The 27,509-nt window shown below is 38.0% G+C and overlaps 1 protein-coding gene across 4 annotated transcripts; it reads left to right on the top strand.

Annotated features, from left to right (window-relative positions):
• The first annotated feature begins 138 nt into the window (after window positions 1–138).
• LOC124864473 (pre-B-cell leukemia transcription factor 1-like) lies at window positions 139–27,245 on the top strand. Of its 4 annotated transcripts, XM_047359261.1 has the most exons (10): window positions 139–804; window positions 2,665–2,778; window positions 7,008–7,081; window positions 19,401–19,645; window positions 20,207–20,397; window positions 20,535–20,670; window positions 20,927–21,083; window positions 21,966–22,036; window positions 23,430–23,516; window positions 24,263–27,245. In XM_047359261.1, exons 1-10 carry the CDS (start codon window positions 620–622, stop codon window positions 24,350–24,352), a joined length of 1,350 nt encoding a protein of 449 aa, XP_047215217.1. In that variant the 5' UTR covers window positions 139–619; the 3' UTR covers window positions 24,353–27,245. The 4 variants fall into 4 exon arrangements, with proteins under 4 accessions (XP_047215217.1, XP_047215219.1, XP_047215218.1 ...); XM_047359263.1 differs by lacking the exon at window positions 21,966–22,036 and having other exon boundaries at window positions 141–804; XM_047359262.1 differs by lacking the exon at window positions 2,665–2,778 and having other exon boundaries at window positions 141–804.
• Window positions 27,246–27,509: the final 264 nt, after the last annotated feature.

A 27,509-nucleotide genomic window follows, 5' to 3' on the forward strand; every position in this document is an offset into this window, starting at 1 on the left:
TTATAGTAGTTTTTCATTTACCCACCCACATGATCGCGCTTTGTGGTGATGTGAGTTTTAATGGTCAAAGCGACGCGCAGCACTCTGCTGAAGAACATCCCACATCAACAACAATGGCAAACCGTGGTCTGTTTTGGTAACACATTTTTTTTTATAGGAGCAACAAGGTTTGAAACCGTATGTGTTCACACCTGGTAAAACTCCTAAATTACGGCCGGTTTTAAAGACGCGTATGTTCGTTTGTGACTACGTTTTCGTTGTACATTTTTCCCGAAAATGTGCGAGTCGCTCACACAGGCTGTGCATGTGTGTCCCTGCTGCTTTTCTGCTGGGCTACTGCTGCTAACCTAGCTGCTTCTTTTTACACGGTGGTTAGCCTCCGTTAGCCTGGCTGCGCTCATTAACTAGTAAAAGAAACAAAAGATTCGGGCGAATGTAAAGCGTGTTCGTGCTGTCTGATTTCCAAAAGAAACCCCAAACTAATCGCCTACAGTCGCTGTCGGGTAAGGGAATAAGTGTTGTATGATTTGTCGTGGAAAACACTTTGCTGGCTAGCTAATAGGCTAGCTATTTGATTGTGTTCGTCGACTGAGGAAAACGGCGAGTTTTCTTTGAAAGTATGGATGATCAGACTAGGATGCTGACGGGTCTCACCGGACTCGGTGGACTACAACAGCCCGATGTCGGTGATCCGGACTCGGTCCGGAAACAACAGTCCCTCGGTCAGCCGCAACAAGACATTGGGGATATTCTACAGCAAATAATGGCCATCACCGACGAAAGCCTGGACGAAGCACAGGCCAGGTAAGACTTGTGAAGAGCCATTTTCCACATATGATAGCCAAGCCAAAGTCTTTTTTTGTGTGTGTGTGTGATTTAAAATCAAGTTAGCGCGTTATTGTAGGATTAATAACATGTTACACTGCGATGGTAATGTGGACCTAAGTATCAAAGTGAATGTACATCTTGTGCCTGCATATACAGAAATGATCTGGAGTCGACTGTAGAGTGGGTATCTGTAAAAAGAGGAAATCAAATAAATGTGTTGCTACAATTGACACCACCTTGAATACCTTAATTAGTAAACATTACTCGCTTAATTATAGTAACGGATCTTCTGTCCTAATATGTGTACCAGCGAAGTATTAAGATGAAAAAATGATCTATTATAGTAAGAGGTTTGGGGGGTGTGAGAGAAAGAAAATGCACCCAAAACTAAAACCATTTACTTTTATTTATAGTTCATTAACCTCTGTCTCAAGAAAACAAAAACAAAAACATGTATTTAAAAGTTTCAAAAACTTCTGGTCATGCTAGTTTTACCTCTTTCAAACAATTCCTAACTTTTAAGAAGTGGCAGCATTGTAAATACTGTTATGAAAAATTTGCCTACTCAAAGAACGTTTATATTAGAAGTCTAATTGGTCATATTGTTAAAATAATTTTCACGACTCATTTAGTTAAAAGATGACTTTATTTTTGAGGTCCAAAATAGTATTTATAACCTTGGGAACTGTAAAGTAAAAAAAACAAAGTTAAGATTAAGGATCATTCAATCTCTTCATATGTTTTTATTAGAAGTATTTTACCAATCCATATTGACAGCACGTACCCACTGAGTGACTGACTCGCACTCATTTGCCATGTGGCTCAAAGAGCATAAGGTCAGTTTCAAATGAAGCGTCTGTATTTCAACAATAGATAACCGTCCACTGCAAGACTGTGGCCACAGTGTGATGTGTCATTAGCTAGTGATTTTCCACCCAACATTTGACCACCTGGTTCTCTTAATTAATTCACTCCTTTCATTCCCTCCCTCGCTGGTGTTCATCCTTTTCATTGTGTGCTGGGTGCAATCAATTCTCCTATAATGTGTACGCGAGTGCAGCTGTCCGCAAATCGAGTTTCTATTAATGAGATGGTGTTGAGGGGGAGGGATGATGCCATACTGGCAGCCTATGAATGTTCAGATATTACATTTTCTTGAATACTACTTTGGAGACTCCATCACACCTCATGGAACAAGTAATTTTGCTTTAAAATAACTCTTGCTGGTGGTTCATTTTTAGTTTCATCGGTTGTATTTCAAATTTGTGCTGACAGTAGACAATGGTTGAACTATTGTGAACTTATTTAGGTAAATTATACATGCAAATTAATAACTTACCACATACTGTGTTGGCACTTGCTTAAGAAGAATTGTAGGACTTAGCTTATATACACACCTCCACTATACGTCATATATACTCCACCACTGAACTTGACAACTAAATTACTGAAGTGCCCATGTGATACTGTGAATTTCTTTGACTTTTTACTAATTTACTTGTCATGTTTTTCTAAAAGAAATTTCAAAAGAGCAGCTTCAACAATAGACGGTGCATGTTGTTACAGATAGAGGCTCTAATAAATACCGTATAGTATGACTTACATTTGAATGTCTTTTTGTCACTATATGTCAATATATCAGTTATTTTTTAGGTCAAGATGATCTACATTTCAATGTTTAAAGTGGTTCTTATGGTTACATGACATTGCTGTCATGTAACGTGGCAGTGTGTTGGGATAGGGAGTGGTCAGGGTAGCACAAGAATTTGGTGTTGCAGAGTACCCTTCCTGCGCACCATCCACCCTCATCCTCTCACCGTGTCACCATATGCTCAGATCCTGGCCAGAGGAATCGCCAGCGCATTGGGGTGGATCAGACGGCCCCACAGAGGGAGGGAGAGCAGGGGGGGGCATGGCAGGGGGTGGACTGCCACTCAACTTCCAGCACAGGTCAGTACTGGACCGCATGCACACCTTCTTCTCCCCCCTCCTGCTCATTCCCTCCATGGTGAAGACAGCCCTCCCCCATCTCAAATTGAGCAGTGACAGATTTTGTGGAGGAAGTTGACATTTAGTTCTAGACACATCATTTTTTTTTTCTTCAGAACTCTCGCAGAGAGGCAATCATTTGGACCGGGTATTGTAGGTATTTGCCTCTCTCCTCTGTAATACCGCAGTGGACATTCACAACAGAAATTGGTGTTGTGGTTAGATCAGGTATAGCCAAATTACATCCGTCACTGGTGGTTATGAGTTAGCTCTCTGTGCTTCATGTTATTTTGAAGAAGAATCAGTTTTACTTCAGAATGGTTTTTAAAGTTTCTTTTTTGCATGTTTGATTTTCTTATTAAAATCCATAAAATCCATTATTTTGACTTTCATGATTTTCTCCTAAAGTATATGTTACAATGTTTTTTTTTTTTTGTCTAACCTTATATCACTGTTGTTGCCTATGAAATATCACTCTTTACCATTTAACAGCAGCAAGACTGAACAATGCAAAAACAGACAATAGCCAGGTTTCCATTCACAGGGGCCATATCCCAAAGGATTTGGCTCCAGACCTCACTGATCAAGCACCTTTCTGACACCCTACTTTTCAGACCCCCACTTGACCTCCCTCCTCAGATTTCTGTGCTTTAAACCCATCTAAATTGAGAATTCATAAATCTGATTTAATAAACTTTAGTGACAGCTATATTTGCAGTGGGCTCACATTTTTGTCCAGTGATACAGAATAAAGTCATAGTGTCTTGCATATGGATAGATTAGGTTGACTCGGTTGCTTTAAAAGACAGGTTTTATATAATTGAAAACACATCAAGGCACGCGTCTTTGAAAGCCAGAGTGACATTTTCAAATGATTCCTTCTAAATTCACCATTAATTAAATTAAATAAGTACGGCACTATGCACTACCATTTGCCGAAACCCTTTAAATAGACTTGTTGTAGACTTGATGACACCTGGTGCCACTCTGTTGAAGTTTTCTAAGTGTGAGCTTCGTAGATTTTCTTTTTTTTACCTCCCCTACCAGTCTCTTCATTATGTACAGTGACAAGGAAAACCTCGTTTTCCAGAGGTTACAGTTGTTTTAACCTTCTTTAATTATTGCTCTGGCGTTAGATATTGACAAGTTTAGCCTAATATCTAATGCCATAAGCCATTTACTAATTTGCAAAGAATAACCATCTTCTTGAACTTGGATGATTAAGGTAAAACATGTTAAAGTTTATATCGATCAAGGAAACCACTAATCGATGTAGTAAATGCTGGATTTGATTGGTTTGGACCACTCTGGCTCAAAGAGGGAGAGGATATAGAGCTCTTGGTAAGGTTTGCAGAAAGTCCTAACAAACAAATCTGTTCCAAAAACGTCATAATAAAGAGATTTTTATTGAATAATGCAGGCACTCTAATGTTACTACAAGGGTTGTAAAAATAATTTTAATAGATGGGACAGGGGGGTGGTATGTAGTATATTTAGTTATTCAATTAACTGTCACATTAGCCATGTTACACAAGCCAAGTTGTGGCTACAGATTATAGGGAAATAAAGTTAGCATTTTCCAGTGTAAAACTCTACATGTTATGCTTATGCCACATTAACTGTATTAACAGCAGGTAGAAATATCAAGGAAGTATGAATTGATTCAGTGACAGTTTATCATAGGCAATAAACAGCATGTTTTACAAATTGATCAGTAATACAGTTAAGATGACACCAAAAAGTTAGCAGTTGTTCTAATTTGGTTTAAATGGTGCTTTTTTTATACAGGCGTTCCCAAAGTTTTAATTACAGAGTTACCACTGAAAAGACATATTATGAAGCAATTTCTTACAAACTGTTCTGTTTGCTAGTTTATCATTTTTCTCACATCTCAAAAGTAAGTGATATTGGGTGTTTTTTTTTACTATTATATTTGAAAAATTTTGTAATTGGGGCTGCACAATATCAGGAAGATGCATTATTGCAATTGTACTGCTGAAATTTGCCAAAACGATATTATGCTTAACCCACATTTCCTGATTCCTTTCTTTCTTAACTATTACCTTGTCCCCACCAATTTACAGCTTCAGCATTGCCGGCAATAAAAAATATACATTAGGTGTTGACATCAAAGGCAGTTAGAGTACCTCCAAATGGCCAACTATATATATATAAAATAAAAAACAGGCATATGTCACAACTAATATCATCATCACAGTATTTACCATTATTGCCATCACAAGATTTTCATACATCGTGCAGCACTACAAGAAATACAGTATTCTACTAAATATTGCATCCCAACAGTCCTTTGCGATTGAGATATTGCTGTGCAGAAATAGTAGTTGTCCAGAACAGAACATTAAATAAACTTTAAATGTAATATTTAAAGTCATTTTAGATGCAATATTTGGGTGCATTATAAGTTTCCTTTTTTTACTTCACGCTTCACAAGAGCTGTAATAAAGTCCTATCTAATGAAAAAACTGCATTTAGGCCTTTTGACATTTAGCAGTAGCATAAGTTACATTTTAGCATACATTACACTGTGATGTAGATTGATTTTTCTTTGGGGGGGGGGGACTTTTTACATACCTTTTAGTATGCATATCACTGCAGTCCTCAAAGCCAGGTCCAGGTAAGCGTACACATTTTGTTCAGTAATGAATATTGGTTGCGTAACAATCAAATATGGTACACTGAAAGGCAAAAATGTGTTTTGCAAGTATTATTTCAGTAATTCAATGAGGTGATTTTCCTCGCCGGCTTGAAGATTTCTGAGTGCGTAAAAGTTATTTATTAAAATGGCCATAAAATTAGACATTGCCACTTAAAATATTATAACCTGTCTGTTTCAGTTCTTGTGAAATCATACCGGTGTGGTTACATGTCCACACTGCTCAATGCATAGCTTTGTAACCTTCATGTTTTTCCCCTACCTCCCTCCCTCCCTTCCTCACAGCTTTAATAACTTCAACAACTTTTCTTTCCTTTTTGCATGAGTCAGTTAGTTTAAGTTGTAGCAAATGTATCTATAAACCGTGGCTGTATTCCATTGATAACTTCAGAGTTGCCTGGTGTGCTTAAGTATAAGCTTTTTATTCACTGCTGTCTCACCTGCGGAGCAGCAGAACGAGTCTGAACTACCTGGCTCAGCAGTTTTATATGCGATCCCAGTCAAAGTTGGAACACATGGCCTTTTGGCTTTTTGATATGGATGACACTGCATTGTGAATTGATAGTGGCATAATGTGTCATCTTAACACGAAATGTTAAACTGTGCAGTTTTATACTTGTATGAATTTAAGGCCTGCTGTTACTGTTCATATGTATTCTATTTGAAGTAAGAGAGGTAGGCTCTGTGTGTTCTAATTTGAATATAGTGTAAATGAAGGGGCTCTTGATATAACCCATGTTGTGGATTGCCCAATGTTTATTAAATATGCCTGCTATTGTATTGTCATTTTAGCTTAGAAATTAAATTTCGGGGTACTTTGGGATATATTAAATTAGAAATGTATTAAGACGGGAAACTACTTTTGTGCCTATTGTAGTGTTATTCAGATACCACAATAAGCGTTCTTACCTGAGACAAACGAACACTGGGCGCTCTGCACATTGCATGTACTAAACATTAGAGACTAAAGTGTGAAATCAAACCTGTCACAACAATCCATTCTGTCACAGGAGTGTGTTGTTAAATGAGACATTTTAGCTGGACAGCTAGGGTGATCTGATTTCTGTGAACTGTAGAGCCTTTCTCCGTATATTGCTTTCAGTTTGTTTGGTGATAAAGGTAATTTCTGGTTATATTAAAATTGTTTCCGAATCCAAATGGGCTCTGTCAACACACCATCTAGTTTCATGGATTGAGTATTCTTCAGCAGGTAGAAATTAGATTACTGTGTATTAACCCTGAAATCAGGTTCTCGGTAATGATGACCTTGAGGTTTGGCATCATTACCTGTTCTACAGTGCAGAGCGTTCTAATGACAACGTTACTCTTGCTAGTTTGAATTGATGCTCCAAGGATGTGTCGACACTTACAAAGACATGGGCATAATACATACCGCTACTCTACTACGTCTTCTTTTTATGGAATAGAAGCTTGGAATGACTTTAAGTGGAGTTCTGTTTATCCTAATCCCAGCCTTCTCCTTCCTTGTCTGATTCCCTCTTCTGTCTTACAGGAAGCATGCCTTGAATTGTCACAGAATGAAACCAGCACTCTTCAGTGTTCTTTGTGAGATCAAAGAAAAAACAGGTGAGTTTCTACTTTACTCTGTGGCTTCCAGTAGGCTCTAGTCGTGTGCCCTAAGTAGTGAGATAAAGAGTTTTTTTTTTTTCCCCCGGCTTCTTCAGTGCCTTTTTTGCTTTTTACTTATTTCCGCTCATAGGACAATGTTGACTAAAGACTGTATTTAATGCTGAACTTGTTAGGCTCTAAATGCATGCTTTAATGGAGTTACAATTATTAATATGCACCAGGTTAACCTTTTCCATCTTGCATTTATGAAACCTTTTCCTTTCATGGCAATTATCTAGACCTTACAGCTGAAGCTAATATTAGTATCTTTTGAAACATGAGTAAGACAGCAAAACTAACAACCTGGAGTTTACCTGCTTATACTTGAGTTTAGGTTTTTATTCTAACTTTGAGCAAAAATTTGCAGATTTGTTTACCTTTTTAAAATCTTTGTAGTTTGTGTTCTCAAGTTGTTGGTTCATGCATGAACCAACAGGCTTTGGGTAACTGGTAAATATTGGCCGGAGCTGCATGAGCATCATCACAAAATCACGTGATGGTAATATTGCTAAACCTTGCAATGACAATATCAGTTGCGATAAATACAAGTTGTCCTCACTCTCTCTGTCCTTACAATGCTTTCAACTCTGTCTTTGACCTTCAGTGTATTGGACACTGCCATCTATGTCATATGTCGATATCTACTGCATTCAACAGGCTGGGTATATTTTTGAGATGCAAAGCTTTGATTCCTGATACTTGGAATCGAATGGCCAACAAATGTTGCATTCTATTGTAATTTGGGAAGAATGGCTATATGAATCCAGTAGTCTTAATGCGTTACTATTTAAGTCAGTTTTTTGATAGATTGTTTTGGTGAGGCTGGATATGAATGGCAGATTGATGGTTGTGTGAATGCCTCCAGCATCTCTACCTTTTTGTGCTGAATGTCCTCTCCTTTCACTGTCCTTGTGTGTAGGCTGTAAGTCTCCCTTGTTTAAATACAACTGCATTGCTGTCTGTTGTGGTTCTCTGTCAATAATGTATTATTGCTCTAGTGATTGGAGGGAAGTAAAGGCTAGGCCTGAGAGATTGGGGCTGGGTACATTGTTTCCCAGGCAACCAGAGGTCTTATTTACCCTAATGCCATTCACTTTGATTTTCACATTTAGTCTCCCAGCAAACTAGACAATGGACAGTGAGTACTTGTACTGTGAGCACAAGAGAATAGCTGACCAAGAATACAGTTGGGTAAATGGTGGCTCCATACTTAAAGTATTCCAGTCACGAAATGCGAGGATTTTGGCTTTGCTTGTTCTCTATTGGCCATCTGCCATGATGCTCCCTAACTGCACTGTGTACCTGTTTTGGTATTTCACAACAACTGACACCCCCCACCCCTCAGTCCCCCAAGCAGTAGTGTTGTTGGTATCCTTTAGGTATTTTTATTGTTGCATTTTTTTTCTGACTAACAGACAGAGATGTGTCGGCAAAACCATGAACGCAATATGTCTTTCACACACTGATACTTACACACCAAACAGGGATAAAAGCAAACTCTGTCTTGGGTCTACTCCTACTGCTTCGGTCTTGTCCTCTCCTCCTCCTCCCTCTCCCTGCCTCACTCCCATTCTTGAAAGAGAAGACTTACTCTGAACTCTGGGCTTTGATATGGTAATGTAATGGTTGGGGTTGGAGGAGGGGAGGTGGGGCATGGGGGAGGGGAGGTGAATTCCTTTGAGTACTGCAGTTGGTTAGATTGTTTTCATTGTAAAGGAAATGTTCTGCGCAAATGTCAGTACCCACCCTCCCCCTCTGCCACCACCCCAAAACACCCCGATTTTAGAACCGTTCCAGTGCTCTTCTAAGCTCCCACATGAAACTTGACCTGTCTGTGTGAACTATAACTTTTGTCAAAGCTTTATTGAAGATGCACTACAAGAAAGAAATGAATTTACTCGAAGGGACTCTGCAAATGATCAAAGATGAGACTCTGTGGTTTTGCTTCAACTCAGTTCTTTACTCTCTTGCTCTCATGGGTATTTGTTGTAAAAATAGCTCATGGTGCAGTGTGGTAACTAATACCAAAACCTCAAATAAGCCACTGCAGTTCATTAATAAAGTTTCCTTTAGTTTTGGGCATGCGTTTCCTTACTTTTATTCCCTTTGCTGTTAACATGCCAGTAGTGAATCCATCACTCATTCTCCTCTGCCACCCTTATCAAATCCATATTTTCAAGCCTGAACATTTACAACTGTTTATTTTTGGAAATGTTTTAAATGATTATAACACTAGTAGTCCAATTGTTATTTTAGATCCATGTATTTTTTTTTTTAAGTTTAGAGACATCAAAATTATTACAGGCCTATTCCCCTCCCCCATCACTTGGACAATTTCACAACCATCAACCTACTCATCTTGATGAGCTGTCTGACAAACTAGTCTAATCTACTAGTTGTGTGGATGTAGTGGAAGGCTAGTATCTTCTCTACACAAAAACAGATGCAAAACAAAGCAGATCTTTTAAGTTTCAGTGCACTGATGTTGGAAGAAAATGTAGAAATCTTCACTCCATCACTCCGAAGGAGCACAAAGTTGTCCGCAACATCAACTACAAAGACCTGCTCATTAAAATGTGACATCAACCATTTTGTTGCTCTTTGATTGTTGTCTGCCTCCCACAGACTGAATCCTTTTTTGACGTAATTCAGTTACTTAAATCTAGGTGAACTGTTTTATTTTTTCCCCAATTCAGTTTTTTTGCCACTTTTCCTTAAATCCATGTTTTACAAGTATTGTTATTCTAAAAACCTTAAAAGATATTTGTTCATAGGGGTCATAAAATTTTGAGTTTATTAAATTTTGAGTTTATTAAAATACAGCTGAAGTTCATTGGGATTAAATTGTATTTGATATAATTAACATGCTTTCTGAACTCTGTTTTTATTATTTATTTCACAGAAAAAGTAGCACATTTTGTTAAACTAAATACTTTTGATATGTGCTTACGTTTTTTCAGCATTACATGGTTAGATCGAGTTTTGTGGCTGTGTTCCACTTGACTTGGACATCAAAGATAATTGTCAGGATCTTGATGTTCCTGATTTAGTTTTTTTAATTCAAACATACAAAAAGCTGGCCAGCAATAATAAGACTTTGATTGCTGTAATGTCATTAAGATTTTTTTCATTAATCATTGAGACTGATATAAAAAACTTCTGACATTTTTTATTAAACTAAACTAATTAAAGGTTGAATTATTTTAGGTTTATCTGTATTTAGGCTTTAATTTGACTTTATAGTGTGCTATAAATATAAATGATAATTTAAATAATATGATCATTTAATCTAGCATTCCTATCATGGCTCAGAGTTTATGATCCTGGTGGGTTGTTGAAAGTCCATCGTCACACCAAGTAAATAGTTTGACGAACAGCATCAGAGAACTAAAACACTAACTTTATTCCCAAGTAGGAGGATCTATCAATTAATAATAATTAATACTACATTTTGTATAACAGTCAAACTGAGAGCTAATTATATTCAGAAAATGTGTTTTAATTTTACTGTTTGGCAAGAATTGTAATTGTAATTATATATATATTTTTTTTATTCAGAGTTGAACCAGACATCCATCCATTTTCTGTAATTTGTGCCATTCTTTCCCAGCAATCAAAAGGCACATTTCTAGTAAGGGATTTAGAATTTCTTTTTTCCTGGAACTCAATTTCCCACATTCCTTTTACCTATCTTGGCCATTTCTTATTTGTTTTTTCCAATGTGGAGTCCAAAGGTGGGGCTGTTAGATTACGTCTGGTGACGCCTATGGGGTGTCCTCCTGCAGGACTATTGATGCAGTCTGGGGTCAAAGATCTTGGCCACTGCAGAAAGCAAAATGTAATTTAAAAACAGAAAATTAGACCAGTACAGCATTATTAGATTGCGTCATATCAGTTATGGTTTAAAAGCGAAGTACTGTCCCTCCAAACTATGCAGAAATGTGTAGTCTGCACTGATCCAAACCCCTGAATGTGCAAGGGAGCGAGAGGAAAAGAAGGTCCAGTCTGGAAAATAAAACGTACCAATAAAACTACAAAACATCTATAATAGAAATTACACATTATAATCTATGTAGAGTCACTTCAGACCTTCTGGAAAGGTGTAACTGCATCAAACCTGAAATTGAAGTTTCTGATGCAGTCGTTTGTGTTCACTCATGTTTTGAAAAAGAGTATGGAGGAGAACTCTGGTTAAGATTACAACCTCTGATCTGAAGGAAATGTAATAATCCACAGATCTTTAATAATTAAATGTTGCAAGTTCTTTCTCAATGGAACAACAACCACATACATGCATGTGGCATCTGCAGCATTTCTCATCCATTTAAACTTAAAATCCCCAATCCTGATGAGTTGTGATTGTGTTATTATGTATCTTGTAACATAAATTCCTGAAAATCAATGGACAATATGAACCGAAGAACAGTTTAAACCGGGAGATGGCTGAAATAAAATGAGAATATATACCCCGTACGAAATGTTTACTACATTCCCACCAAAAACCTCCACCTATAGTTCAGGTTGCATCCAGAAAACACTACTTCACTGCCAGGGCCGCTTTCTGTGTTAGCTTTCTACCAGCTTTGTCTGATTAGGTCCTTGTTCCTGCAGTGGAGACGCACCTAAAGAGCATTAGGCATTTTGTCTATGCACAGCTGAGGTTTTAAACCGGACAGCTTCCTGCTGTGAGGTGACAGCGCTAAAGACGGCCGTGCAGCCTGTTGAACTGTTCAATACTGTGAAATTTGATTAACCAGTTGTACTTTGAGGTTTATTTTGAGAGGTCCTGATTCCTTTAACCTCCTAAGGTATTGGTTTTAGTTTTACTACCATTTTGTGTAGATTTTATGAAAATGTGGACTACATTTTCAGGATACTAATAAACCCAATCATGTATTAAGTGAGTAGCTGTAAAACATACATTTAACATTGTCAAAAGGACCCCCATGTTTGTCACAGATTTCTTCATGGGCCCTCATAAACACTTTTTGTGAAAAAGAAAATAAAATAAAAAGTAGGTAAAATGAGTTTATACCACACACACACACACACACACACACACACACATACACATATATATGATGGAAAATAATGCAATACATCTAACAAAATGACTGAAACATAGTCGAGATGTAAATGAAATTTAAATAGTCAATTTAATAATTTAGTGGAACTGAACAATTCAGAAACGACAGGTCACTAAAATTAAGGAACTTTGCATGCAGTGTCTCTCCGGAGTGGAAAAGCATCAGTAAAACTTTGTCAAGTACTGGAGTGAGCTTTTCTTCAGGAATTATATTTTTTTAACCTCTAGGAATATTTGGGGAATGATGTCAAATATGGCCCTATACTTTTTTACTAACCTCTTTTTAAAAAAAAACAAACTAGTGATATTAGGCTGGAGACACTATGTTTTTATGAGGAAAAACAGCATCACATGCACCAGTTTAATTAGATATTTTTGTTTCACCGATTTTTGGCTGAGATCACTTGATGAAGTCATGTGAATCACTTGCCTCATTAAAACAACCCAATTATTATTAGTTTTCAAACAGCCTAACTTGCAACAGAGCCATAAAGTGTTATGAGTTGTTAGGAGCCTGAGGGAGGTATCTCATTGTATAAGGTGGAAAAGTGTTGAATCTCTTTTAAGCTAAAAATGTTTATGGGATAAAAGTAGTTTCCTTAAGAAGATCTACATTAAGGATAATTGTCACTAGGGTTTTTAACCTCAAGATACTTTGCTATGTTGCACAATTAACATTTCCCATTTAGTTAAATCCTTGGGATTAGTATGCCAGTTTTTTATTTTATTTTTTGTATTATTATTTGATACGCTGTGGAATCATGTGTTTTGTAATCTCCTGCCATTCATTTTTTTTTCCTACCGCTTTCAGAAAGAGGAATTAAAAAAAGACAATGTGTTAAAGGGGTTGCAGGAGTGATACAGAGATTGATGAGGCAGTAAGAGCAAGAGTAATTACTTGGTGTCCATTCCCCAAGCCAGATTGGCAGACGGCTAATATCACACAGACCCTTGGCCCTGACAGACACCCCCACACGCACTCAGACACACATCCCAACTCAAACTGGGGGATCAAGAGCACCCCAGTCATTTGTATAAACCTAATGGCGTGTGGGCCAGTTGATTTTCCCCTTGTAGTGTTATTCATGAAGGAACTAGGCTTTTGCGTATTAGGTGGGACGATTTTCCAAAGACATTGATTTGGTTGTTTGGTAACTCAGCATTTGAAAGGCATCCGGATTTCTAAATGGATAGTTGTATGTAAACGTATTGGGACACACTATCGTTTCTATGACTTTTCTTTTATGTCAGTTTGCCAAAATTGACTTTTGGTTGTAGATTTCTTGGAATGGTTTAGATATTGCACAGCAGTTTTAAAGTATATATCCTGTTGTTTTATGTCTAAAAATAATGCATTAGGAAAAGCAAAGGGTAAAATAAAATTACAAGCTGTGACATTTTAGGTTATTTATTCTAAATGGGTTAACCAGCTAAAAACAGCACAGATTGGCACATATTCAGTTCACACAAGAAAAACCGCTATTTTCTATAACGTGTCTGTATTAATTATCACAAATAAAAAAAAATCTTAACTTTAATCTTTCCTTTCTAATAGGTCTAACTACAGCATATCGCTAATTAAAGATATGTAAATGAAGTCTCAGCTGGATTGTGCTAGTTTGGTGGTAGTGGGATGGGAGAGTCTCTTAGCCCAGCTCCTAATCCTGACTAATTAAGGATTAATTACAATTGATGGGTGTCTTCCACCCCTTAGCTGTTATGCACATAGCTGTCCCAGACAATATGTTTGTCTATTTCACACCATGTCATTAATGTTAGGAAGAAATAGAAACATCAGGCTGGTAGAGGGAGGGGTGTAAACACAAACCGTTAGACGGTATACATTACGTAGTACTCTATATTATTGTCGCCAAATGTGCAGATTCATGTTAAATCACAGATTTTCTGTTTTATCTAGGTCACAGACAGATTCTGGGGAGCAGTCTCGGTTTGTTGATACTTTAAACAAACGCATGTGCTGTGTTTGTATCAGCGGATTCAGTGGTCATGTTAGTCAAAACAAGTGGTCAGCTTTTTTTTACCCAGTGCTAATAGCAAGTTGGTTTTATTCAGAACTGAGGTGATATATTTGAACTGAGCAGACTAACCATGTTGCCCCAGTCCGCTTTGGCACCATCTGACTGTGTCATAATGCTTGTTCACTTGTTATAAATGGGCACCGCTACTCTGATCTATGGCTTAATTGCCACCAAATTTGCATAACAGTGCAAATTAACGACCTCTCAAATGAGTGTTAATTTTTCACAAAGTCTTTAGGAGCTCCTTAAGAGTCTGTGCTAATGAGCACAGGAGGCAGCTGGCCGGATGAGAGTTGACTGGGGGAAGATCCTAGCAGTGCTGTAACAAGCCTCCTGCTTTGGTGCTCTTCATCATCCTCCTCATCCTCCTGTGACATTTTCAATTCTTCCTTCATGTCTTTGCTTCTCTCTCTGTGTTGAAATGTACTCTGCTGATGATTTCATGTTAGTAAGTGCAGAACAGTTCTTGAAATGTACTTATTTTGTTTGAGCACATCTGTTGATGTATTTTTGAGTAAAATAATTAGCATTTAATGCAATGACAGAAAAAAAAAGAAAAAAAACAACAATTGTTTGTTGGCTCATTTTAGTGTATTTAAGAAAATAGTTAACATATTTGTTAGTGTTTGTTATCATTGCCCAAGTGCCCCCACCCCTTTAGGTTAATTAATGGCTGACTAATGATGTGCTGGATTGAAGGGTTGTGTTTGCGTAAAGTGTGACTTCTCTCATTTACACTTTAGTCAGACCACACTGTGTTTTAATCTGAATCTGTTCGTGTGTGTATGTGTCTGTGTTACATAGTGGGGGGCTGTGCAACAGGACTCTGGTGAGCTACCCAAACAGATGCTGATTAGTGTGAGCTGCTTAAAGTAGGAATGAGCATATGGATTGGGCTCATTAAGTTGATAGTACTTTGCAAAAATACTGCCTTTCAGAAAAATTTATTCAGGACAAGAAATCTAGTCAACAAACTTACTTTTGTGTGAGTTTTTAATTGCTAACACTTTCTGAGAATTTTGTTTGTTTAAATGTCATTTTATAACCTCCCTATAATAAATTTGCACTGATTTACCAAACCTGTACCCTAAGAAAATGGCATAGGGTATTTAAATGTCTAAACAAAATGACTGAAAGTTTGACTTAGCCTCTTTCAACAAAGCTTTCCATCAAAAATGTGCACAATTGGCTGTTCATATTGGAATATTGTGGGATATTACCATGGAGATGGCAATATATCACACAGCTGTGAGCTTTCAGAAATGAATCCCACTGTGCAGGACGGCAGTGCGGTGGAATATTGACGTCAGCACTGCGCATAAAATATGTTTCTGAAGTTGCATACCATTCCTTTCAAAACGATAATGGTGAACGAACTCAGTCTAGCAATCCTGTTGTTGACCGGGCAAATGCTTCAAAATGAAGTTTTATACAATTTCAGAGTCTTGTTTACGCTTTGAGTCCTGGAGTTGGCTGGCTGCACACACCATACGTCATTGCTACATCATTCTCCCAACCCACAAAGTTGTGTTTCCCTGATTAAAATATCAGCTGATGTAACACTGGGACTAGCTCTCATGCTGAGTCAGAGGTGGGCTGACTTCAACCCCCCTTGCCACATCGGTCCTTTCACAAAACGGACAGAGATGGCTGAAAGGTGCCTCAGCCTTGAAGTATTTTGTGAAAGGGGCTGTTTCCTTAGACTATTGGTTGAAAATTTTGTCTAATCTGGAAGTGATTAAAACAGATTAGATTTACTCCATCTGTGCATTCTTTCATGTAAGAAATCACAACTTCTTAGGTTTTTATGCCAATTTTGCTGAAAAAGTAAGAATATTTATCTTTCTTTATTTTTTTTATATTATTCTTTAGTATTTTTTGGAAACCAGAAATCAAAACTGAGCTTGATTTTTTTTTTTTTTTTTTTTTTTTTTTTTTTTTTTTTTGTGGTGTAAATCAAATAGAACGAATTGTTGAGGATTTATATTTAAGAAGCTCTGTATTTAATCCTAGTTAAATGTACTGTATTCTGCTGAAATCAAGATTCATTTCTGGAGTTTTTTAAGGTTTCTTTGTATGTGGATTGTTTGTAGTGCATGGGACAACTGGAGGTATTCCCAACGGTTTCTTGTTCTCTGGCTCTCCAGCTCTCTGGTGCATCTGTACTCCAGATTCTGTGTAGTTCTGTTGCCCCTCTTTCTCAGTCGCTTTCTTCCTTGCACACATATCTTCTGTGACTCCTTTTTTCAATTCTCCTTGGTTCTCCTTCTACCCTCTCTCTCCTTACCTCTCTTCCCCCCCCTCTCCCCTTTTTTCTTCTTCTCTCTCGATCCCTTGCTCTCTCCCAGTGAAAGGCTGAGAATACCCAAGGGAGCTGATGCAATTAAAATGCTAATCCTGTCTGTCTACAGAGAGAGGGAAAGGGGGGGCTGACAGCATGAGGGATTGCGGCTCACATGGAGAACTCGACTGAAATGGAGAACAGGGTGTGGGGGTGGGGGGCACAGGGGGAGATATGTGTGTGTGTAGTAGGGGTGCGTTGAAAGAGAGAGGGGGGAGGGGTGTGTGTTGGGGGAGACAGAGTAAAAAAGGGGATGCTAGCGAGGGAAAAGACAGACAAGGATAAAGCTTGTGCTCTGAGCTGAGCAATGATATACTGACGGCGTTTAAGCCTTATCTATGCCTATGTAGGGAAAGCATTGCAGTTAATGTACAGCACTACACTGTTGGCTGAGTTGTTCACCTTTACCTGCACCACTTTTTATTTTGTGTGTTGTATCTGCACAGCACAATGTTTCTACTTTGGCTGTGCAGAAATGAGAATGATTATGTATGCAGAGAGAGCCCAGCTGGATACCCTGAATATTTCATAGTATGTGTTGCTCGCTTAGTCTTCCAATGCCACACCGCCCAGCTAGGCTTGTAACGTATGCATAATGGTGATTTCTAAAAGCCATAGATGTTGGCTGTGAGCCTGGCTTATTGTCAAACAATATTCAAGTCTTGGTTCTTGCAGCTCTTAAGTTCTAGAGATCTACACCATTTCTAATGTGAAAAAAGTAACTAGCCAAAATTAAACATTGTTAGAAATTCTGGACCAAATCATTTAGTTCTGCTGATATTTTCAGCTTTTCAGGACAGGTATGTTTGCTTTTTTTGGTGACAGTTAAGTTTTTGACATGTATCTGATATAGTTCTTTCTTGTGCATTATTTTAAGTAATCTCAACAGCTGCTGTAATATCACTAGGCCACTAGATTGTGCATGAGTGCAATTCTGGGTAATCACAGCTTAATTGGAGTAATTAGGGGAATGTTGGGGCATTAGGCTACAGCTGGGGGCCATAATGAGTCATAGTGAAAAGGAGGGGGGGTTAGGTGAGAAGCTCCAAGAGCAGCCCTCTTGTCGGTAGGTCATTATATGGCTCAGTGAATAGGCAGTAAAGTTAAAAAATACAATTGTATTTGATTTAAAATCTGCAAACCATGTCACTTTTATTGTAACTTCAGTCAGAAGAATCACAACAAAGTTTTGGTGAACAACTAAGGTTGGTGATTAAGTACATTTTAAAAAGCTGTTGGGTATTTAAATAAGTGCAGAGATCGTGTCTGTTTTTGAAAGGGAGGAGAAAGCAAAAAGGAGGGAAAGAGATGGGCGAATCAGGGTCATTAGTTCAGGCAACTGGGTCTGCTGCATTCCTAAGCCCTGAGATGGGGGAGCAACACAGCAGGAATGTGCCTTTGGTGGAGAAGAAACAGAAGCGAAGGGAGAGAAAAAGGCAAGCAGAAACAATAAAAAAGGGAGGAAAGCAGCAAAGGTGGGCCTGGTACCGCAGTGGAAAAGACTTACCAAATGAATTTAGAGAAAAAAGAAACATGAAAACTGTCCTCAGATTTGTTTTTATATGTATGGCACTACAAGACACTCTGCCTATAGGTGGCCCTTGATTGTTTCACACAAATGTAGGATTTTCATTGTAAATTACCTTTTAAAAAAGTTCAGCTACTTCAAGTGTACAATGCAGCATTGAAATCTGGAACAAAACACCAATTTAACTCAAAAATAAACTTTGAACAAATTAGTTAATGCTACCAAAATCTTTATGTGGTGATAAAATAAGTAAATTACATAATAAGGACAGTTGTCTTGATACCACACAGTGGTTGCTGAGATTGTTTATCTCCACTATTTAAATCCATATTGTTTGGGTCTGTCTCACTATGGTTCTTAATGGGTTGATTGCTTTTAAAGTAGTCTCCTATCTAGTCTCCAGTTTAAAGGATCAACACCTACAAACACATGTTGAAACAATATGTACATGGTATTGCATATTTATTCATCTTGCCAGAAACTGGAGATGCATTATTCTGTATGTATCGAAACACTGAAGCGAGAAAAGCACAAAACTCCCGAATCTTCCCAATTACTTTCAGCAACCCACACACAAAAAAACATTGATTTTAAAGAGATCTAAACAGTGTATATCATTTATCACATGTTCTAATTTTCTAAAATTAGCTAACTCTTGTTACTAAGGTGAAGAAATTGAATTGTGTTAGAAGTTTCTACTCTTACTTTCTGAAGTTGAATGATTGAAAAGCAATAAGGGCAAGAGGAAATTTAGTTAAGTGTTAAAAGCTGCAGGCCCTGAGAAAAGATTATGGTCTGAAGTTTAAACTTCAGTAACAGAGTGGTGTCTGTAAGGGTGAGTATGTGTCTGTAAATGTATGTGTAAAAGAGATAGAGATGAGAGCAAGGCTGTAGGCTGACAGAGGTCCTGGTATAATACAGTGGTGGAGAGCAGCGACTGATAACTATACTTATGGCCACTGGGGCTCATAGTGACAGCACATGCACTTCTATTACTGGCCTCATGCCCTTATCTCTGGCAGCCTGCCACAGAGACACAACACTGCCCTCTCCTGCTGATTTAGAGGAACTACACACTTACAAAAAATCGATGCCACTACTCTTAGTCTATCACTCAGGGGATAAACATTGCTATGTTTCTACAGAGCAGCTCCTCTTAATTAAGTAATTAAATAATAAAGCTTAAACAAACACAGTTTCAGTTCCTATTAACTCTGTGTGTTCTTAGGTGTAGCTCTTAAGCTTACTTGTTTGACTTTCATGCATCTTCTTTTCTCTTCTAGTTCTGAGTATACGAGGTGTCCAGGAAGAAGATCCCCCAGATCCCCAGATTATGCGGTTGGACAACATGTTGCTTGCTGAGGGTGTGTCAGGACCAGAGAAAGGAGGAGGATCGGCTGCAGCAGCTGCAGCTGCAGCCGCAGCAGGGGGGTCACCCACCGACAGCAGCATTGAACACTCTGACTACAGAGCCAAACTTGCTCAGATCCGTCAGATATATCATTCTGAGCTGGAGAAATATGAACAGGTTGGTTCCAAGGAGACCTAAATGTTTGAATTTAGGATGTTCTAAATCTCCTTTGGTAAATGTATTTGGCTTAATAAAAACAATACAAGAACAGAAAAACCGATATAATATTGAGACCAAAACAGTTCTTGAATGCTTTTTCTGGCTGAAACCTATTATTTATAGCTATTACTAAAGATGATTGGCAGCTCACATTACTAAGAAATCAGATTTTTATTGTCTGTCCATTAATTGTATCAAAACTAAGATCTGTTGTTTTATACATGCATCACCCTATAGTGTATATTTCGGATTTTTTAAAATAATTAGAATAGGGTTATTGTTTATTTAATTTGGTCAGCTAAAGACATACAGCTGCAGATTGTATTTTTGTTGTTTAAATGTTAGTAGTAGCTCACAAACAAGATATCCCCATAATATGCTTTCATATGAAACGAAGCCATCTGATTACTCAGTTGGTATCCTGCTGAGACATCACCAAATCTGCACTGTCCAACAACACATGCAACTCATCCCATCTTTTAACAATAGCACTTAACTTCTTTCTGTCTTTTTTTCCAGGCCTGCAGTGAGTTCACCAACCATGTAATGAACCTGCTGAGGGAGCAGTCTCGCACACGGCCCATCTCTCCCAAGGAGATTGAACGCATGGTGGCCATAATCCACCGTAAATTTAGCTCCATTCAGATGCAGCTCAAACAAAGCACCTGTGAGGCGGTCATGATTTTGCGCTCACGCTTCCTTGATGCCAGGTCTGTCTGTGTGTGTTTCTAGTATTTCCACTATATGGGAATGCAGGAAGGATCCGCTCTTCTTCCCGAGCCGTAGTTGTCAGTTATGTAGTGCATATATAGCCTGTTGTTCATGATCTCTTTTGTGTGTGTGTCAGACGTAAGAGGCGCAACTTCAACAAGCAAGCTACAGAAGTACTGAACGAGTATTTCTACTCCCACTTGTCTAACCCCTACCCCAGCGAGGAAGCAAAGGAGGAACTGGCCAAAAAGTGTGGGATCACTGTGTCTCAGGTGAATGGCTTACATAGCTGCTTTCCAAATTAGTTTAAAAAGATTTTTTTGTGAGAAGGTACGATTACTTCGCCGTTAAAGCAAATATTATGTCACCAATTAGTGCAGACTGGTGCAAACTTTGCCGAATGAGGGAATCGCATGTAGAAGCCAATTTAAAAAGTACTTGCTGTACGTCCTCAGCTTTAGGAGGTTAGCTGCAGCTAAATAAATGTTTATTCTTTGCATTACAATATGAAATCCATGTTTTCTACAGGTCTCTAATTGGTTTGGCAACAAGAGAATACGCTACAAGAAGAACATCGGTAAGTTCCAGGAAGAAGCTAATCTGTACGCCGTTAAAACAGCGGTGGATGCTGCGAATGTGTCAGCGCAAGCCAGTCAGGCTAATTCTCCAGCAACACCCAACTCAGGTATGGACACAATCTTTTCCTCTTTTGATTGCTCTCCTTAAAATAATCAATTTAGAACTTTGTCCAAAATGTAAAATTTATATTTCAAATTGACCTGTTTTCTACTTTAGTAAACTTGCTAGTCCCAGTTTATATTTGGGTGTATCGCTTATATGACCCACCCTTTGTCTGGCATTTTGTGTTGATTTTTTTTATAACCCTCAGTGTTTTAAACAGCTTTCTGTCCATTTTTTATTTTCTATCCACAAATAATCCAAATGTTTCAGTTCCTTGTTAGAGGCTGTTGTTGTGAATTATCTGCTTTATAGTAATTATTTGATGTATTGTATGTTTTTTTTTATGTTTACGCTCACAAATGTTTCTCTCTGACATGAAATCAGACTCAACTTCTTCCATTTTAGGTCACTTAGGCTTGACAAAATAATTTCTCTTTGCTAAATGCCAGAATAATAAGATAATTTAGTTTGCTGAAATAATGGTAACGGTGTGAAGTTTGTAGGCCGCCTTTGTTTTTTTGCTCTGCCCACAGTTTTTCTATGGTAGTGAGATCAGAGCTTTGTGATGGCCACTCCAAAAAGTTGACCATGTTGTCTTTCAAACACTAATTTTGCAACATGATTAGTCATTGTAAATTGGGAGACACATTTGTGGCCAAGCTTTAACTTACTGGCGTTCCTTCCTCATAATGGCGTCTAATTTGAGCATTGCACCATTTCTTCTTGCGGGAAAAAAACCCCCACATAACATTAAGTCAGATCTAATATCTAACTGTTAGGGAAAATAAAAACTTTTTTAATACCTGGTTTCAACTAGAATTGATCAACCCACTTACATACATATAAAAACACATACTTTAAGGGTCAAACAGCTTTTCTCATGCAGGTGATACCTACCTTGGCCAACGTTCCCTCAATGGTGAGGGTCTCAACTTTACCCCCTCTCTACAGCTGCAGGTACGGAAATAGGACAGCTGCAGAGTTGATAGTTGATCCCCATGGTGTAAACCATCCACAGAGCATCCCTGTATATTTTCCCATAGCCTAACTCCTTTTGACCTCTCGTCAGATCCTGTCCTGACTGTACCTTTATTACCACCAGTTCCTGCCCCACACTGTGCAAACTGACCATTCTTTCTTTTGAGAGCATTGGGATATTGATGTATTGGAAATATTGATCTTACATCTGGTTTTACTTTGTCAAACCTCATTAAAGAGCATATCAGAGTTCTTGATCATTGCTGATCAACTTAAAGCATAGAGCTGAAACAAACCCACATATCAAAGATGGAGTTTAAGCCAATAATCTCTGATTAATGGTCAGTTTCTTTGCCTTTAGGTTGTCCTGTTCTTCCAACAGTATCACAACTTTCTGTCTATGCCAGTCCTTGTTTTCCCATGCATAAACAATTTGCATTACCCCCTTATCCATGTAGTAAGGGATTACGTTTTTTTTGTAGTCGGTGGTTATTTGTTGAAAGTGTTGTTTTTGCCATTTGCTAAGAATCCACAGATTTCTGCGGTGATGCTTTTTACAGGTTAGCAAATCAAAGACTGCTTGTTTGTTTCACTTGCTGCCTTTTTATGTTATCAAGTGTGTTAAGGTAACGTGTAAGTTTACCTTAAACTGGGTAGGATCCCAACAGCAAGGTACCGAAGTCCCTTTCAGATCGTTCCGCAATAAACATGCAATCTCAAATCCCCCTTTGTGAATAATTTAACCATTGTTATCATACAAGTTGATTCAATGAGATTAAAGGCTGTTTGTGCTTTCAAAATGGGTAGCATGGATGGTGGAACCAAAATTCAACTAGGCAGTATTCACCTTACAAATGGGGACTATGGAACACCACAGGAAATGCATTGTCAATTTATTACAAGCAAGGTTGTGGTGCATTACCTTCAACTTATTTACACTTAAAATTTCAAAATAACATTTCTCAGATTAGACTAGCTCTGGAGGATCATCTGTTCTGTTTGCACCCTCGTGCCGCCATCTTGGCCGTGTTCCATATCAATACGTCAACCTTGTTCCACATTCCTGACTTGCCTTTACAGCTTGTAGTGGTTGTGGGTCTGTAGCTACCTCCTGAGGCGGATCAGGGGGGTAATTTTGGTGGGTCAGCCTAAACCCGGCGGTGTAATATTGGGACCTTTCAGCACAAGGAACATTTGTAGATTGCAGATTGAATGCATGATTTAAAAGGGGCTTGAGTAATGTAGACTATTCCTGCATTCTGTAGAGGTTTGTGGATACCGTTGGCATATTTTTGACTAGGTAATGTGGCAAAATAAATAGTTCTTTACTCATTAAAATGTTAGTTTATAATTAAATGTTTTGTTTTGACAGGTGGATACCCTGCACCGTGCTACACACCTGACGGGCGGCTATGAGGAGTTGTCAAGTAGTGCCCTCTTTACCCCTCATCGCCTGGATGTGAGTAACTTAATGTCACTGTTATGTTGTAATTGTTCCTTTAGCTGCTGTTAAGCTTTTTCATGTTCGATCAGGAAAAATCCAAGCAAGAAGAAACATTTTTTATAATGCTTTTTTATTTGAGACTGGAAAATTACGTTCATTCAGTTAAATATCTTCAGTAACGTGACAGATTTTTTTCAAAACTGCAGTACGTGTGAAAAAAGTTTCAGATGAACAGCCTAAAGAAATGAATATTACAAAATACTGTACCTACTCCAATTTATTATATATACTATATATTTATATATTTCAAAAACAAATCATTGTAGCTATTAGCAGCTTGCAATCATCCTCTTGTTGGTTTTTAACTGTTAATTATAGGCCTTAATATGGTCAACCTTTCCATCCAACGTTTTACAATAGATTTGGTTGTCTGAAATTTGTCAATTGGTCGCGTCTTCCGGCGGAAGAATTCAGGTGTTTATATGCGATGGCAAAACTACAAACCCCATGATGTCGGGTAGCAAAAAGATGAAAAACTTTCCCCAATAATTTAGGTCCTAAATTTAAATCCTAATGGTCTTAACGTTTTAAATTTAACTCCATGATGCTTGCAGAAACCCTCCAGAAATATTGCAGCTGCATGTGAATGATCTCAGGTTTTTCCTCAACAAAGACACTGGTAGCCTTTTTTTAGCCAATTGGATGCTAAAATAATGGTCATCATTCTTAATCTCAGTGATGCTTCCCTCATCTGATTGCAGGCTAACAGCTGGCAGGACACCACCAACCCGCCCTCGGTTACCTCCCCTCCTGGCCCACCTGGCAGCATCCACTCTGACACTTCCAACTGATCTCCTGGCTTTCCCTGCCTTCTTTTCATTCCCACTGTGGTCTGCTGTTTAAATCATATTGTTCCTATTTTATTTTTTTATTTCTCCCCTGTTAACAGGCCACATGATGTTGGACACACATTTCATTCACACTTGCTGTTCTGGACCACAGGACACCTGTACAGTAGTTGGGAGGAATTTCTCCTTTCACCTTCATTCCAGTTCTGTGCTCTTTAAAAGTTAAAAGGGGAATGGAGCTCAGAGACGTTAAGAAAACACCTTTATTGTCCAAGACTTAAAAAAAAAAAAAAAACACATCCAGCTGCGTAGATGATCATGATGTCTGTACATTATGTGTATATGCACGTTAACTTTACACAGTACTCCCACGGCTTGTTCATGTGCTGTTTGACCTTTACACTCAACTCTTTGCTTTGGGAAACTGTGTGTAATTGCCCGTATCTGCTGAAGCCTTGGCATCTGACAGCCAAACTGTGGTTACAGACCACCAGGGAGCTCTGCTCACCTTGCTTGTACCAAAGTGCTGCCCCAGTGTTCCTCTGAGATTACCCTCTGCCTACTCAACACTAGACACTGTTGCATCAATGCATCCTTCTGTTAGGATTTTAAAGTGAGCAACTGATGTTTGGTGCATGCAACTATCCCCAAAACAGTGTATGAGCGGACATAAAAGATGTGTCAAGCACAAATGTTAGCATCCTTGTTATGGGTTTCTGCCTTTCTAGGAAGGTAGTTAAGGGGATCACTGCTCTAAACTAGGCAGGACAAGAGATAATAGGGCTGGTGTGAAGAGAATAGGTCAGAGAGAGGAGAATATCTTTGGTTGAGCATATGTAACCAATAGCTCTTTCCATTGCTAATCAATAGGGGGTGCTGGTAGATGGCTTGTAGACTTTACTTCTTTCTTTTTGTTCACTAGTTTGATTGTAGTATATTTTTTAATGCTGTTTCACCAAGAATGCACCAGCCACCACCAAAAATTAGCTCAATACAACATCTTTGACAAGGGTGGAAAGATCGTGAGGCATCGATGTATTACTGGAACAAATGTGACATGAACTTAGAAATGTGACTGTCTTCCATGCATGTAAGACTTCTAGGTGTTACTGTTTTCATTTAAGTTTTTAGCCTAATTTGTATTAAGAAAAAAAATAAATAAATAAATGGTAAAACTATTACAGTCAGACCAAAACCAAAAAAGTGCATCACATGTTGATGTGTCTGTGTGGGTGTGTGAAAGGTTCCTGGGATATCTTAGCCAAAATCGGCTGGTGCTCCTTTGACCTTTTGTAAGCATTATGTAGACTGGGTGCTTCCACCAGCTAATGACACGCGAGGAGGGGTTCAACTTAGACTTTTTCCCCACTTTGAAACTTTGAAACTTGTGAGCCTGAGGCAACATGTTAACAACCTATTGTTGTACCAAAACCAAATATACAAAGTTCAGCAATGTAATAATGCTACTTTTTTTTTTTTTTTTTAACATTGGTGCGCAGTCGCCTTTTACATTTGAGTAGAGGAGGGATTTCTGTTTGTATCTGTGTCTCTTTGTGGTGTTGTCATGCCTCAAGGTGGTTTCTTTTTTTAGATGTTTTATTTTAATGGGGCTTCATAAATGATGGGTGGAGTGAACACTGTCATCATACCTGTAAATTGATTGTGAACATGAAAGAAATGCTCAGCCCTTTCTCTATCCCTTAATACCGTCTGGTAAAAAACTTTTTTTTTTCTCCATGGCCAATTGGGCAAGGGCTTCTCTCTCTCCCTCCTCTGTTACCAAAAAGAGGCAGCACTGGGTGTAGTAAAACTCTTAATTTGTGTGTAGGACAAACCTGCAACATTTTGCCTATTTTCATTCTTTAAGCGGTTTTATACATTAAAGATTATGTGAATAACAAAGCATTTTGATAGTGAGGTAACGCCTCATTAAAATGTGTCATTTAAGAGTTTGTTGAAACGTTACAAAACCTGCATTTGAAAGCCGGTCACATGTATCCCACATTTCATTTCCTGTTTTACTCGCAGCAGCTTGTTATGTCTGCGGCTCGAGTATTGGCGTCGCCACACTAAACTATCATGCCGCCCCCTTTTTTTTTTTTTTTCTACTTGTTGTAATGGATGTCACTGTACAGTTTGTGTAATGTTTCAGTACATTTTCTTTTAAAAACTTTGTTTGAGATATCTATCGTTTCACAGGATTCACGATAACTCTGTATTGGCTTTGGATATTATTTAGATCTTTTGTTACATAACCAAATGTAATGTGGTGCTGTGGAACTTTTTTTTTTAATTTTCCTATTTGGACTTTACATTTATTGGGTAATAGCCCCTACTTACTGTTTTTATTCCCTTTTTAATTTCCACACCAGTTTGTTTTTTAGTGTTTGAACAATATTCCAGCAAAAACATCAATACCTAAATACTTGATGTCAATATATATATAAGCTCGTGCATTTTGCAGCAGTCATAAGTCATCAATAAAATATTGTAAACTAACATTTTTAAATATTTTGATCTTTACGTTCCACAGCACCAAATGTCTTTGTAAACCTTCATTTGTTTGTTTTTATTAGCATATTTGTATCTTCCTCTTTCCCTTGTATTTACCCCTCTCTCTACCTCTGTCTTTCCATTTCTCTTGTATATAACCCCAGTTTTCAGACTTGTGAGTCTGTATGAACTCCTTTTATACCTCAACTTTAGAATTGATCTAGAAAGAGTAAAACAAAACAGAAGAATATGACAAAATTGTAGTGTTCTTATTAGAAAATTAAACAATTTAGTGTGATTATTTTTTTTTTTCAGTATTTCATTTTAGGAGTGTTTCATTTTATAAGTTGTCACAAATGCTCTTGTGATAGTCAAATGTAATAAAAGGAGAGATTGCACCATTTGTTGATTAAGGTGAATTTGTTAGCTGCACAATAACAAGAAACGATATGAGAGAAAAACTTGTCTGCAATGCTAAATGTACATTTTTTCTTTTAATTTATTTCAACTTCAACATGAAATTTACAAAAATTTACACTTGGGTAACTATATTTAATATTTTCCATCATACCAGTTACTGTCCACCTGTCATCTTTACTGTTTGTGTCACAAGACTTCCACAGCACCTGATCTTCTAGCTTGTAGCCAAGAGTTCGTTGTAGACAAA

The sequence above is a fragment of the Girardinichthys multiradiatus genome, chromosome Y (genome assembly GCF_021462225.1).
Source record: "Girardinichthys multiradiatus isolate DD_20200921_A chromosome Y, DD_fGirMul_XY1, whole genome shotgun sequence".
In the NCBI taxonomy this organism is placed as follows: Eukaryota; Metazoa; Chordata; class Actinopteri; order Cyprinodontiformes; family Goodeidae; genus Girardinichthys; species Girardinichthys multiradiatus.

Excerpts from the sequence above, each read along its gene's own strand:
- LOC124864473 (XM_047359261.1), top strand. The coding sequence starts at position 620 with ATGGATGATCAGACTAGGATGCTGACGGGTCTCACCGGACTCGGTGGA. Across the intron at positions 20,671-20,926 it reads GTGGGATCACTGTGTCTCAG|GTCTCTAATTGGTTTGGCAA; the intron begins GTGAATGGCTTA and ends TGTTTTCTACAG. Across the intron at positions 23,517-24,262 it reads TTACCCCTCATCGCCTGGAT|GCTAACAGCTGGCAGGACAC; the intron begins GTGAGTAACTTA and ends ATCTGATTGCAG.